This window comes from Dryobates pubescens, chromosome 9 (assembly GCF_014839835.1).
Source record: "Dryobates pubescens isolate bDryPub1 chromosome 9, bDryPub1.pri, whole genome shotgun sequence".
Lineage (NCBI taxonomy): Eukaryota > Metazoa > Chordata > Aves > Piciformes > Picidae > Dryobates > Dryobates pubescens.
The window spans coordinates 13,866,836-13,881,946 of record NC_071620.1 but is presented as its reverse complement, the minus strand read 5'-3'; the positions used below and the strand labels follow the sequence as shown (position 1 = coordinate 13,881,946).

At 44.1% G+C, this 15,111-nt stretch overlaps 1 protein-coding gene across 16 annotated transcripts in view; it reads right to left on the bottom strand.

Moving 5' to 3' along the window:
- Window positions 1-14,739, bottom strand: part of PTPRM (protein tyrosine phosphatase receptor type M) — a 514,813-nt gene extending 500,074 nt beyond the window's left edge. For all 16 annotated transcript variants that reach the window (XM_054164442.1, XM_009909925.2, XM_054164443.1 and 13 more), the window contains exon 1: window positions 14,494-14,739. In XM_054164442.1, coding sequence (XP_054020417.1) covers window positions 14,494-14,566 — 73 coding nt within the window. In that variant the 5' untranslated portion in view covers window positions 14,567-14,739. The remainder of the gene's footprint in view (window positions 1-14,493) is intronic.
- Between the last annotated feature and the right edge of the window lie 372 nt (window positions 14,740-15,111).

The following is a 15,111-nucleotide window of genomic DNA, read 5'->3' as shown; positions in this document are numbered from 1 at the left end:
ATCAACATGGCAGCATAGACAAAACACAAGCTAACCCACATTTTGGATATTATACATTTAAATATATTTGAATAAAGGATTAAACATGTTCTAAATCTTTAGATGTAGAATAAATACTGTATCTATTAAGAAAAAAAGCAGATATAGGGAAGACAAAACTCTAACTAAACTTCTCCCCATAACCAGTGCTCACAAGGTTTAGAAAAGCTGACACCTCTCTCATACTACTTGATGACATTTTGTCCACAGAAAAATACTCCAGATGAATTCAAAGGCAGGCTGTGCAGGTAAAAATGGTTTGGGTTGGAATGAAGCTTAAAGATCATCTAGTTTCAACCCATCTGCCATGGGCAGGGACACCTCCTACTAGACCAGGTTGCTTTCAGGCTCGGAGCCTCCACAACTTCTCTGAGCAACCTGTTTCAATGCCTCACCACCCTCCTGGGAAGGAGTTTCTTCCTATTGTCTAATCTCAATCCAGCTTCTTCCAGTTCAAAGCCATTACCCCTTGTCCTGTCACTACATGTCTACAGCCTGTCCTCAGAACAGAGGGGTTCCACATGTATGAATTCCTTTCAGAGTATGCCCTAAACCTACTGCATTCATCCACAAGTTTTATGCTTGCATTTGTACAAACGGTTCCAGGATTACTAATTCCTTTCAATTTGAAAAAAACAAGCAAGCAAACAAGTAATCATCAGTTTACTTCACACTAGTAGAAACCATTCACACCCAAATAATATTATGAATAACATCCATCTGGTCTGAAATCTAGATCAGGCTCCAACATCTCCTTCTCCACCAGCGCTTCCTGCTGTTGCTGTAGTATTCATTGTGAACACAATCAGAGCAAAGACTTAAATGTAGAATCACAGAATGGTTTGGGTGGGAAGGGACCTTTAAAGGTCATCTAGTCCAACTCTCCTGCATTCAGCAGGGACATCTACAACTAGATCAGGTTGCTCAGAGCCCCAGACAAGCTGGCCTGGAATGCTTCCACAGATGGGATGTCTATCATCTCTCTGTGCAGCCTGGTCCAGTGTCTCACTATCCTCAGGGTAACAAATTTCTCCCTTATCTCTAGTCTAAACCTGCCTGTCTTAGTTTAAAGCCATCACCCCCTGTCCTGTCACAACAGGCCCTGCTAACAAGTCTGTTTCTATCTTTCTTACAGGCCCCTTTAAGTACTGAAAGGCCCCAAGAAGTTCTCTCTGGAGCCTTCTCTTCTCCAGGCTCAACCCCACTCACAGTACTTATAAGCACGTTTGGCTAGCATGTGTGTCATCACAGCCATTGGACCATTCTAGTCTTATATTCTCTCAGGAAAACTAATTTTAAAAAGGCAAGCCCCCTAATTTGTAGTGAATAGCACTCAGGCAGGCAGGTATTGTATCTCCATGCCTCTGTCTCAGCCTCCTCAGAAGCTCTCAGAACTTGCATATCGATCCCCAAAGTGTAAAGACAACAAAATGACCCATACTACCTCAGGATGTCCTCTTCAGAGCCACCACCCTTCTGTCTCCTCTCTCTTCTCACTTCAGTCAGAGATTCTCAAAGGATGGAGGTGGCAGAAGAAGGAACAAAAAAATTTCTTTTTTGTGGAACATAGTGATAAGGAGTAGACATGAGCACAGGAAAGGAAGTGGAGAGGGAAGTGGAGAAGTGGCATATTCTTAGAAGTGGCTTGGCAGTTAACAACTTTGTTAACTCTATATGTCATTTGCAGTAGAGTAGCTGGTACTAAAGTATAATTTTAGAGGGAACTGAGAGCAGGTAGGAACTCTCCCTCTTACTCTGCACAAAATTCCAGAGTACACAGCTCTGGCAGATTACTGTAATTGGCCAATTCTTTCTTTTATTGCTAGACCACTGTGTGGAGTCAAAGCCCTGGAATCATGTGAATAGGGCTGCTGGTGAGTGGCAGGCATTTGCTCACTGCCAGTTTCAAGCACATAGATCCCAGGGTTTTTGCAGTTCTGCTCCCAAAGGTCCTGAAAGCCACATCATCTATTCCTGGCATACAATCCCAAATTAATTTTGCACTGCTGCAGATCTAGCAGTCTGCAGTTGGTGAATGCTTGAGCAGGGAGTGTTCTGGTAATGTGCTATTTCTTCACTGCAAGTGCGTGGTTCCCAAACTGTGGTTTGCAAAACTCTGATTCACCCAATACAAGCAGTGATTTGAAGGAAACAAGACTGTCAGATGCTACTTGACTGAAACAGATTTACTGGAGTCCAATTCAGGAAGCAGTGAGTTTATATTCATTTTCAAACTGAGATCTTCAAATTTACCAACAGTTTTCATTACAAACTCCTTGAGTTTGGGTTTCACATCAGAAACTGACTTCAGAAGACAACAGAACTGACAGGCAAGCAGCAACTTTCAAAATACAAGTTTCTGTGTTGAAGTCTAAACTGTAACCCATCCCATATATCCAAAACCTATGAAGTAATTCCCAACTGATGCCAGAACAAGGTCAAAATTTACATTCCCCAATTCCACTTGAAACAACCAGAAGATTGTGCTGCCATTCAGCAAAATCTGGACAGGCTGGAGAGTTGGGCAGGGGGGAAACTCATGAAATTCAATAAGGGCAAGCATAGGGTCCTGAACCTGGTGAGGAATAACCTCCTGCATTGGTACAGGTGAGGGGCTGACCTGCTGGAAGGCAGCTCCAAAGAGTGTCTGGGGAGTGCTGATGGACAACAAGTTCACTATGAACCAGCAATGTGCCTTCAGGGCAAAGATGGCCAAGGATCCTCTGAAATGCATTAAGAGGGTGGCCAGCAGGTTGAGGGAAGTTCTCCTCTCTCCTTTATCTGCCCTAGTGTGGACACATTGGGAGTACTGGGACCAGTTCTGGGGTCCCTAGTTCAGGAGAGACAAGGAACTACTAAAGAGAGTCCAGGGGAGGCTATGAAGATGCCAAGGAGACTGGAGCACCTCTGTGAGGAGGAAAGACTGAGAGACCTGGGATTATTTAGCCTGTAGAAGAGCTGCCCAAGAGAGGATTTTCTCAATGCTCAGCAATACCTAAAGGGTGGATGTCATGAGGATGGGCCAGATTCTTTTCAGTGGTGCCCAGTGACAGGACAAGGGGCAACAGGCACAAACTGAAACTCAGGAGGTTCCAACTGAACAGGAGGAAAAGCTTTTCTGTGAGGGTGCCAGAGCCCTGGAGCAGGCTGCCCAGAGAGATTGTGGAATCTTCTTCTGTGGAGAGATTCCAAATCTGCCTGTACATTGTGGTCTTGGGCAGCCTGCTTTAGCAAGAGGGCTGGACCAGATGATTTCCAGAGGTCCCTTCCGGTCCCTTCTATTCTGTGGTTCTTTGATCTTGGCATCACAGCTAGATCAAACCCAGAGTGTCATTATCTGAACATCTCAGTTTGAACTGATGAAATACTTAAGGCTCCACCCCTATTCCTAACACAGAATTACTATCTACAGTTTGAGACTTCACTACATGACAAAGGGAGGTATGGCTGAGTAATTCCAAAGTGTGTATGCAGCAACGGATGTATCAGTGAATCAACCCAGAAAGCACAGCAGCATCTTTGTCTACAGCTGAAAATACAACAGAAGCAGCTGGGAAACATTATTCTTAAGGGGCTATTTCCATGTCATTTCTCAGCATGGATAATCCTTATCTTTAGCAGTGGGCTGCAACCTGAAGGGTTTTCTATGGCTTTTTAGGTTCACACCTTTTTGTGGTCTTGTAAATGTTGCCCACATTAAAAGCTTCTAGTCCTCAATATTCAGGATGCAAAGAAGTAAGAAATCGTAGTGGGCAAACTGACTTTCTGCTAAGCAATTGTACATGTACAGATCCAGCTCTGAAGTGTCTTGAGAGATTCATTTCAACCCCCAGCCCATGGCTGATGCTGCTGCCAGGTTTTTATTTGTCAAGAGCCTATTTCAACTTGTCTGGGGCTCCTGGGCCCTATGCAATTTCAATGCCTATTTGCTCTAAAGGGTGTGTGCTTGTCTCAAACACTCTTAAATAAATAAAGCAAACAAACTCCAGTGTTTTCCAAAGCCCCAAGTGAAAAAGCTGGGCTAATTCACATCAATCCTTTACTAGCCTGGATTTATGTAGGCAATTCTAACAACAATCCTTAAAGGAAAGATAAATAAAACACACCTCATGAACTTTATACCTGCTCTTCAATCCATTTGCTTTGCTGTCATTACAAACAGAAGGTAAAAATGTTGGGCAACACACCGGCTTCCGTTCCTTATTTTCAACCTCTAAGGTTTTAAATAAATATTAACTTTAATTGTGTTTTGGTTTTGTTGGCTTCCCCTGACACTCACAGAACTAACCTCAAAAAAAAGCTGCTTCTGGATGTTTGATTTGCAATGTTCTCCTAAGCCGGGACTGAATAAAGACGACACCTCTCATAGAATCATAGAATGGTCACCACTAAACCATGTCCCTTTGCACGACATCTACATGGCTTTTAAATCCCTTCAGGAACAGGGACTCCACCTCTTTCTTGGGCAGTCTTTTCTAGGGCTTGATAACCTTTTTGGGGAAGAAATTGTTCCTCATGTCCAACCTAAACTTCCCCTTCTGTAACTTGAGGCTGTTTCCTCTTGTCCTATTACTTGTTATTTGGGAGAAAAGATTGACACCCCACCTCACTATAACCATTTTTTCAGGGAGTTGCAAAAGTGAATTTGTCTCCCTTCAGCCTCCTTTTCCCCAGGCTAAATGACCCCAGTTCCCTCAGCTGTGCTCTAGACCCTTCACTAGCTTCACTCACTCAGACACATCAAGAGAGCATCCTTTGCACAACGCCTTAAAATTATTACTGGGACCACAGTTTATCTTATATAACTGAGGAATTACTTCAGTAAGAGCTGTCTCTGCAGAAGGTAAAATGAAAAACAGCTTAAGTGATGTGCTATGTAAAGTGCCGAACTCAAGTGTTGAATGAGGTGCTTTGAAATAATCATCTCCTCTGCAGAACACAGAGAAGGTAACATTAAAGAGAAAAAAGCCAGCTACAACCATTCTCAGTCACTAAGAACTACCCCAACAAGTGCTGTACCTCCTGGAAACGTCCACAACTGTCTTTACCTCCTTAATGTGTCACAGCTTCTAAGGAACTGTTGACTTTCTAGGGAAAAGTGAGGTTACAAGCTGTGACAAGTGAGTTCTGTAGAGGGTTCTAAAGAACGTGGGGAGGGCTGAACTGTCATCTTTGGTCCTACAGACCAAAACAAAGCAAAAGACCACTGTGAAGATCCTCACCCCCGTCTCCCACAGCTGTATAGGAGATCAGTCCTGATCACTAAGCAAATGGTGATCACAACAGGAGGCAAAATATCTGTGTCTTTGTTATGCTGTTCTCCAGTGGTATGATTCACGGCAGGCTACCTCATTCCAATGTGGGAAAAATTTCCAGGTTTCACCGAGAGAAAATAATTTCCTGCTTAAGATTATACAACAAATAAAAAAACAGTTAAGTAAAAGAGATCTTACACTATTAAAATAGCAATAATGTGCAGAAAAGTGATCATCAAAGCAGTCTTTTCACCTAAGAAGAGACAGCAACTACACCACACAACTATGGAGGTAACGGTTGTGTCCTATCTGGGGTCTGACAGTTTGTGCAGGTGGCAGTTGAGTTACAAGTGTTTTCAAGTGCTTATTAAAACAGTTAAAAGCCACAAATAGGAAAATCATAGAATCATGGAAGTTTGGGTTGGAATGGACCTTAATGATCATCTAGTTCCACCCCACTTGCCATGGGCAGGGACACCTACTACTCCACCAGGTTGCTCAAGGCACCATCAAGCCTGGCTTTGAACACATCCAGGCTTAGAGGCTCCACAGCTTCCCTGGACAACCTGTTCCAGTGCCTCACCTCTCATGGGAAAGAATTTCTTCTGATAGAAGTAGCGAAATAAGTGGGAATTCCTACGCAGGTAAAGGACAATGTGAATTGCTTTAGGTTAGATCTCAAGCAGAGTAACTCATGTAATATTCTTTTCTTCGGGAATTATTTTCCTCTGCATACCTCTGGAACTACATAGCCTTGATAACCAAAATTTGAAGACACGGGCATAACTCAGTCCACGGATTAGCAGCATATACACAAGAATAGAAATGCTTATCTCATGGATGGAAACCTCTTTGATGTGAGGGTGCCGGAGCCCTGGAGCAAGCTGCCTACAGAAGTTGTGGAATCTCTGGAGAGATTCCAAACCCACCTGGACATTGCAATCCTGGGCAATCTGCTCTGGGGGACCCAACATTAGCAGGGGGTAGGGGGGGGGGGGGGGGGGGGTTGGACTAGGTGGTCCCTAAAAGTACCTCCCTTCTATGTCTTTATTTGTCTTGAGTGGTTTCCCCCAGTAATTATTTTTCAAATGGGCTGAACAGAAAGTTCCATGAAATACAATTCATGATATAAACCTGGGAGGAAGCAAGAGAGACATGGGGCTCTTTGGCCTGGAGAAGAGCAACCTGAGAGGGGAGCTAAAGGGTGAGGGGCAAGAAGATGGTGCCCGACTCTTTTCAGTGGTGCCCAGTGACAGGATAAGGGGCAACAGGCACAAACTGGAATGCAGGAAATACTATCTGAACATGAGGAAAAACTTAGTTGCTGTGAGGGTGCCTGAGCCCCAGTGCTGGCTGCCCCAAGAGGCGGTAGATTCCCCTTCTCTGAAGAGATTTCAAACCCTCCTGGACACTGTGATCTTGGGCAATCTGCTGTGAGTGACCCTGCTTTGTTAGAGGGGTTGGTCTACATGATGTCCAGAAATCCCTTCCAATTCCTACCATCCTGTGATTCTGTTAAATTATTTACTCTGTCTAGTCTATAATCACCAGAATAGCAAATATGAAAAGTCCCTCTCCATTTACCTGTAAGAAGATCTTAATTATGAAAACCTCAAGACATAGCTACTCCACTATCCATCCACCTGAAGGTGCAAAAAATCTCCTGTAATATCCTCCTTAGTCTTACCTTAGAATCTTAGCAGCACAACTAAACAGCTCTTTCACCTCCTCAGCCTCACTTTATGCCCTATAGAATTAAAACAAAAGGCTGCAAATAGAAGCATTTTATCTGGTATTTTACTATCCAAAATAAGAGTCTAAATGATGCCTGATTTTAAAGTTAGGGATTGAAAGAGATGTTAAAATTCAGGGTGATAAAGCGTGATCTTTCTGGAAAGGTCCCCAAAATATGTGTGCTGTAAAGCTAAAAGAAACAAACAAAAATAAACCCCCAAAACCTACCCTAACTGGGCTGTGTGGTCCTCTGTTTCATTCTCCTACAAGATGAAGAGCTGAAGTGATGAAAAAGGTAATTAGCTATGAGTTATTCCAGAGCACAACCAGGTTTCTTGTGATGAACAAAACAGTGCTGAGAAGAGCTTTATAATCACTTAACTGTAAAGAAGATTAAAAAATAAAATAAAAGGAGAGGGAAAAAAGAGCCAATCTACCCCTCATAAAATCCCTACTGTAACAAAACCTGCTGCTCTGTGAAACAGGCCAGACTGCACATGGAGTTAGAAGGAAAGGGAAAACCAAATACAGACTGGAAAAATGATGGGATTGCATCATTTCACAGGGGAAAAAAAAAATATGATTAAGTGTAATGTTATTTATGAATATATATAAATATCATAGAGTCACAGAATTATTTAGGCTGGAAAAGACCTTTAAGATCATTGAGTCCAACTGTTTATCCAGCACTGCCAGGTCACCATTAAACCATGTCATTCAGCACCACATCTACACAGCTTTTAAGTCCCTCCAAGGATGGGGACTCGACCACTGCCCTGGGCAGCCTGTTCCAGGGCTTGACAGCCCTTTTGAAGGTGGAATTGTTCCTCATGTCATGCATGTCTGGAGAAAAGGAGGCTGAGGGGTGATCTTCTCACTCTCTACAATTACCTGAAAGGAGGCTGTAGTGAGGTGGGAGTTGGTCTCTTCTCCCAAGTAACAAGTGACAGGACAAGAGGCAACAGCCTCAAGTTGCACGAGGGGAGGTTTAGTTTGGATATTAGAAGAAAATTCTTCTCTGAAAGGGTTCTCAAGCACTGGAACAGGCTTCCCAGGGAAGTGGTTGAAACCCCATAGAATCATAATGTTAGGGGTTGGAAGTGTCCTCCAGAGATCATTGGATTCAACCCCTCTGCCAAAGCAGGATCACCCCTGGAGGTATTTTAAAGCCATGCAGATGGGGTGCTGAGGGACATGGCTTCACACCAGAATTGGCAGAACTAGATGATGGATGGACTCAATGATTTTAAAAGGTCTTTTCCAACCAAAATGACTCTGTGATTCTGTGATAAGATATAACCTTATCTGACCCCTACAGCAATAAGTTGCATTTAAATCACACGGGAATTGTATTTTTTTTGTCATTTCATGCATTTTTAATGTATTTTTGTTATTTAGAGCATTCATTCACCCCTCTGTTGAATGTTAACCCAGATACTGAACTCAGCCTTTTAAAAAATAATTAAAAGTTGATTTGTGTTATAATCAAACCTCTGCAAACAAGCCACCAATAAATTCAAATTCCCTAGGTCCCAAAAATCCATGGTGGATTTTCACACCTCCCCAGCTCCTCATTCTCATCAAGCCCAGTTTACAGCCTTTCCTCTCTCCAGTTTACAGCCCTTCCTCTGTCTGTGCTCTGAAAAGGGGAGTTGGAGATGCAGCTACACCTAGTGATCAGCAGCAGATCACAGCAAGCTGATTTTATGAAGGCAGCAGGAAAATCGGAGAGAAGCATCTGAGCATCATGGGGTGAATAAAGAGAGACAGGAAAATTTATTGCTAGACTTGTGGGGGCGTTTTTTCTCCCCTAAATACATGACCACACGGTATAAATTGGTTTTGCTTTCTTGAAATTCTTTCTGAGGAGTGGAAAATGCGACAAATCAGAAACATATATCTGGAAGTTATTGGCAAAAATCAAAAGAAATAAAAGGGAAAGTCTTAATTTTTCCTTGCAGAGAATGAGCAGATAATTCAGCTGCATTCATGCACACACCAACCAATAATTGATTTCTGGGAAAAATTTACTTTCACTTCCTTACACAGGAGCCATAAATGGAGGAGTGGAAATGCTTATAATTGCATTTTGTTTTCTGTTGAAACACCTTTAAAACATAGTGGTGTAGCTAAACCTCGAGTAAGTGCCTGACAGTGACACTAACAAGCGTTAAACACAATAAATATCCTAAAAGAAACACCACTTGAGAGGGGTAAAGTTGCAACCTGTGAAATCCAGGATCGGGTCACAGGTCGTGACCCCACAACATGACTGGACTTTGTTCCCCCAAATGTGCACCTGAGATTTTGCCCTGGTTGAAATTAGCAATACAAACTACACTCAAAAATGATGATGTTAGTGAGATGAGGTTCCTGAGCTTACTCTGTTCTGACATGTGATTTGCCTGAGGATTTGCTCTCTGGAGCTGTCAATCTGGCAACTTCTGTGAGCACTGAATACACTATTTTCTCCAAAATTACACACCAGAACAAGACCAAAATAGCTCAATAAAGAAAATTTTTAAATTCAACCCACATACACAATACATAAATTCTTTTTAGACAAATGGGGCCACTTCCAAAACCCAGACTCTCATTTTCACCTGAAGCTTTCTATTGTGTGTCTCACTTTGCTGGGGAGCACAAATTATTTCACCTGTTTCTATGAAATAGTGAAGAAAAAAGAGGGAAAAAAACCCCATATGTAGAAGCTGATTCTTCAGCATGTTTCCATTAATTTGCTGAACTATTTTAAACACAAAATTTTTCTCCTCCCCCACTACTCTTCCCTAGTGATGCCACATCTAAAGTATTGTGTCCAGATCTGGACTCCCCAGTTCAAGAGAGAAAAGAAACCACTGAAGTGAGTCCAGTGGAGGCTACAAAGATGCTGAGGGGACTGGAGAATCTTTGTGAGAAGGAAAGGCTGTGAGACCTGGGGCTGTTCAGCCAGCAGAAGCACATCCTAAGAGAGGATCTGATCAATGCATGTAAGTAGCTGAAGGGTCGGGAGCAAGAGGATGGAGCCAGACTCTATTCAGTGGTGCCCAGTTACAGGACAAGGGGCAATGAGTACAAACAGGATACAGGATGTTCCATCTGAACATGAGGAGAAACTTTGCTGTGAGGATGCTAGATCCCTCGAGAAGGCTGCCCAGAGAGGTTGTGAAGTCTCCTTCTCTAGAGAGATTTCAAACCCATCTGGACATTGCAATCCTGGGCAAGCTGCTGTGGGTGATCCTGCTTTAGCAGTGGGGGTTGGACTAGATGATCTCCAGAGGTGTCTTCCAATCCCCACCATGCTGGGATTCTGTGAGCAGTTTTAGGCGTAAAACACAAACCAAGTCACTAACCTGACAGTAAAATGCTTGATTTGAGCACATCTCCCCACAGCTCTTAGTGAGGCCAAATCCACTTTACAAACTGTAACTGGAACAGTTTTGTTGATGAACTGACAACTGTGTCTAATAAAGCCAAGTTTTCCCTGGCATATGTTACTTCCCTTAGGAAGCATGGGAATACATATTTGATAGATGGGTGGAGAGGAAGGAAAACAGGTGGAATAAGCAATGCAAGCAAAAGCAGAATTTGTTACAATGAACGAGAACCAACCTTGAAGCTCTTTGCTGATGAACTAACCAAAAGAGCTATCAAAGATTTCTGGAGATACTGAATACTCTGAGAAATCTCTTTAAACACAGTTAATGATACAAAAAAAGATACTGTAGGGCTTTTTGCTATACATTGTCCCAGTTGCTAGGAGCTTCATTTCATCTTGGACAGGACTTATGTAGACTTAACCTATATTCCTTCTTTTTCTCCTTCTTTCCCACAGTCATCAGCTATCAGTATCAGCACTGTAAGTTTCAACTTCAGTGTCTCAAGCTCCTTCCTTACCTCCAAAAGTGGAAAAGAGGATGTTTTTTTTTGGAATGGCTGCCTCCAAAAATAGAGGTATTTAAGGCACGATACCTATTCAGGAGGCAGGGTTTTGTGATTTGAATCCACAAAACAGCTTTAGTATTATTATTCTGTGTGTAAAACCTTTACTAGTCAATAGGAAGAGTAATTTTTGCTATTCGTGCAGAGCTTTTCCTCCTGTTCTCCTCAGGATCATCAATAGCCCTGGAGCATGGTTCGATGTTAGCAGCCTCCTACAAGCACCTTTACTCCGTCTTTCTATCTGTATCTTTCTCGCTGCAACAGGCACTCATCCCTTCTCAGAGGAAAACTAAGACTTTGCAAACCAGTATTACAGAAGGGTGTCGATACACAACCCCATGGCTTCCTGCAGCAAAAAGAGAACCTACCAGCCTAACAACAGCCCTTCCCACAGCCCGATTCAGGTGACAAGCAAGCGGCACCAATGTCAGCATTCCAGCCGTGTGCAGCTTTACATCTATCCGACCACGATTTCCTCACAAAACCACCATCTCCCGCTTCTAGTCCGCATCTCCTTGCCTTCCCTGCTTGGGTATTTGACAGAACTCACTTCACCCAGACCCTTCATTTTATTGAAGGGCTAACATTTAGTCTTACAACTGGCCTTCTAACTTTTCCCATCTCTCTGTTTGCCCTCAATCCCTCACAGGAGTGGATTGCTCTCCCTAGCTCGAATAATCTACCAAGGAGACGGCAGAAGGAACACGGTGGAGCCAGGTGGCATTTTGTAGGACAGGAACTTGTGTCATATCAGCTTTTGGGGTTCCCATGGACCCAGTCAGTAACATTTCCTTTGGAATTCTAAGCAAACATCAGCTGAATTTGGCATGTCACCTCTTCTCAGAAAAAAAAAAAAAAACTAAAGGAAAACCCCACAAATACAAGCAAAAAAATACTCCTGCAGAATGATCCCAGCTACTTTAAAATAAATTAAGCTGCACTGTACTTAAGACAATGTTTTTAGTAACATCAGTTTGAATTCTTCAAACCATTTGCTCCTTGAACTGCTGAATCCAGAATTTGAAATTCCTTAGTTAATAACATTGAGATTTTTCTCCGAGCCTTTAACTGTTAAGCTGCTTTGCAAAGATTACTTGAAAGCTCCCAGGCCTTATAAAGCCAAGATCTGATCTTATAGTAAGATTATTTTCTAACTAAGAAACAATAGCCGAGTCTAATGTTCAAACCCAACCTCTAAACCCAAATCATTTTAGGAAAGTGTAAAAATAAAAATGGGATTCTAAATGCTGGCAATGACTTAACTCACCCACTGCTACTCTTTGCTTAGAGTATGTGTGGAGTTGGATTTTGTTTCTTCTCTTTTCCTCCTGTTTGTTTTTCCACTTTATTATAGGTTAAGCCACTTAACTGCCACCTGCAACAAGGGGCAGCTACTATGCGAGGTGACTACCCAACTCAAGAGCAGATTTTCCTGGCATTTAATTTCTATGACACTGATGCATCAAGCTTTTAACAAAAGCAATTCCATACACACACACTCCTCTCCCCCCTCCCCCCAGGAAACAAAAAATAAATAAAATTACTCCCAGGCACACACTTAACATGGAGAAGTACAAAAATGGGAATTTCATCAATTTTATTCCAGGAATCAATATTAAAAAAAAAAAAAGAGCCTCTATGTGCAGGATCAGAAATAGTCTTCATGTTCAATGTTTAACACACATGTTCAGACATACACAGAGGAAAAAGGGAGGCCAGGTTCTGCATCTCATGCCATGCTTTGAGGTATGTAAATCACAGCTTCTGTTTTTCTGTGCGTGGGAAGGGTTTGAATTGCGTTTCTGGAATAACACCATGCACAGGTCATCTCAGAATGATGTTTTATGTCAGAGCTCTTTCAATGGAAATGAATACAGCAGATACAAATGTAAGACTAATGTGGGATTGTTCTTTGGCAACATGAATGGCACTTGAACGCTGACCCTTCGTACAGCATCAGTGTGTGGCACACGTTAAAGTTATTTAAGCATCCAGGAGAGGAATGGTTGCCTCAGCTTAACTTGGAACAAGAAGTAAGGCAGTTCATGCAGGTCAGCAATGAGTTATGGATTTATCTTAATAAAGCAAGATCTCATGCTGAAGTCTGAAGCTTGACTTCTAATGCTTAGGAGTTATAGGGCTAATATACATGAGTTCAGGTACACAATTCAGGACTGTTTGGACAAACATTTCCTCATTGTTATAAATCACCTCGGCACAAAACAGTTTTCTGCTTGGGAATCTTGTGTCTCATCCACAGTGAAAATACTGGAGAGAAATGAGGAGAAATGCAGCTGCATATCTGTAAAAAAAAAATCTCCCTGCAACTCAACATAAACCCAGATTTTTTCCCAATCTTGACAAAGTGTAAAAGCAGACTTGCAATTCTTGGCCATAAAACTTGGTTTTGGCTACAATGATGCAAAGAAGCAACACGTAACATACAGAATATAAATAACTCTCGCAGTCGAAAGTATCGCTTCCCCCCAGATCAAAGCAGACTTCTTGTGCACCGAAGCCCAGCTGTCTTCAATTCAATGTGCTTTTCACTAACTTCATGTCAGGGACAAAACAAACAAACAAGAAGAACAAAAACAAAGAAAAAATACCCCTGAAGTTACTCTTTGCAGCGAAGCATGCGGAACTATTTCACAACCTAAATTTCTGTCTAAAATTACGGGTTTCTTCAACATAGAAATAGGACAGGGGTGTAGGCGAGAGGACTCGACACCAAGATCGGTGTCCATTCCAGATTTAGTAGTCAGATAATGGCTGGGCTCGATCGTAAGGGTCTTTTCCAACCGAAACGATTCTATAATCACCAGCAGCAGTTCTTGGACTTCAGGCAACAGAAAAACGCTGTCGATAGAGCGTTTTGCCGGGTTCCTCGCTGGATGTGAACCCTGACAGCCCTCAGACTCAAGCAGCTCACACTCTGCCCTCCGAGGTGATGATCTGGGGGGATGCAGAAAACAAGAGGCCAGGGCTTTACCTCCGGGCAGCCCGAAGGGCAGAGAGCTGCGGGGGGCGAGTTGGGAGGAAGGGGGAGAAGCGGCGAACTGAGGCAGGGAGGGCAGAGAGGAAGTACGGCAAGCTCTCTTTTGCCCATCCTCCGGGCAGAAGAGAGGGCCTGGTGACTCCTCACCACCTCATCCCGTCTTCTTCCCTCGCCGGGGCAACGGGAAACTTTCGGAAAGTCGGCGAAACGTCGGAGCAATGCCGAGTCCCGCCCGTCCCTCCAGCCCTGCCCGTCCCTCCAGCCCTGCCCTCGTCTTTCCCCTCGGCGCAGCCCGGTGCTTTCCTCTCCACCTTCTTGGGACGCTTTTTTCCCTCCCTTCCTCCTCCTCAGCTCCGATGTCAGCCCCATCAAGAGGACGGGGAAATAAAAAAAGAAAAACAACCAAGAACCCCACAAACCAAAAGGCAACCGAATGCGAAATGACAGCGCTTCCCCTCATCACCCCCAACTATTCACGCCCGGGAGAGCTGTCTGGCCCCCAGGGCAGGCGAAGCGGTTCCTTACCTGTGAACGTCTCCGCTCCAGCTGCCAGCAAAAGTCCAGCCAAAGTAACCAAGCAAGTTCCAACTTTCCCCATATTTCCACCTTCTCCTGCTCCGGATCCAGCAAAGTGCCAAAGTGTTTGCCAAAGTAGGAGGCTCCCCTCTCTCGCCCCCCTCTCCAGGCACTGGGGGAAGAGAGAGGGGGTGGGGGGAGCCGGACTCCCCCCTTGATCCCCTTCGCAGAGCTCTTTCCCCCTCTCCTCGCTTTAAAGACGAGGGTCTTTAGGGGGTAGAAAAAGGCTACGAAGCGCCCTGGGGCTGTCCGTCTGCCTTCAGCTGCGCCGCTGTCTTCAGCCGGGGGGTCCGCGCGGGACACCGCTCGCCTTCCCCGCTGCCCTGAGGTGGGCTGTCAGGGAAGGGGGAACACCGGAACCCCAGACTCTCTTCGCCCAGCACCGCCGTTAGTCCCGGTTTAGCTCGGCTCCCTGACTGACTCTCGGTCCCCCCCGGCAGGCTAGAGGGAGCGGAGGAAAGTCACGCCCAGCCGCCGGCGCCGACGCTTTGCCCCACTAGAGGGCGAGGAGAGGCGGGCTGGACGCGGCCAGGGCTCCGGGCAACGGCTGTCGCCTGTCGCTTGTCG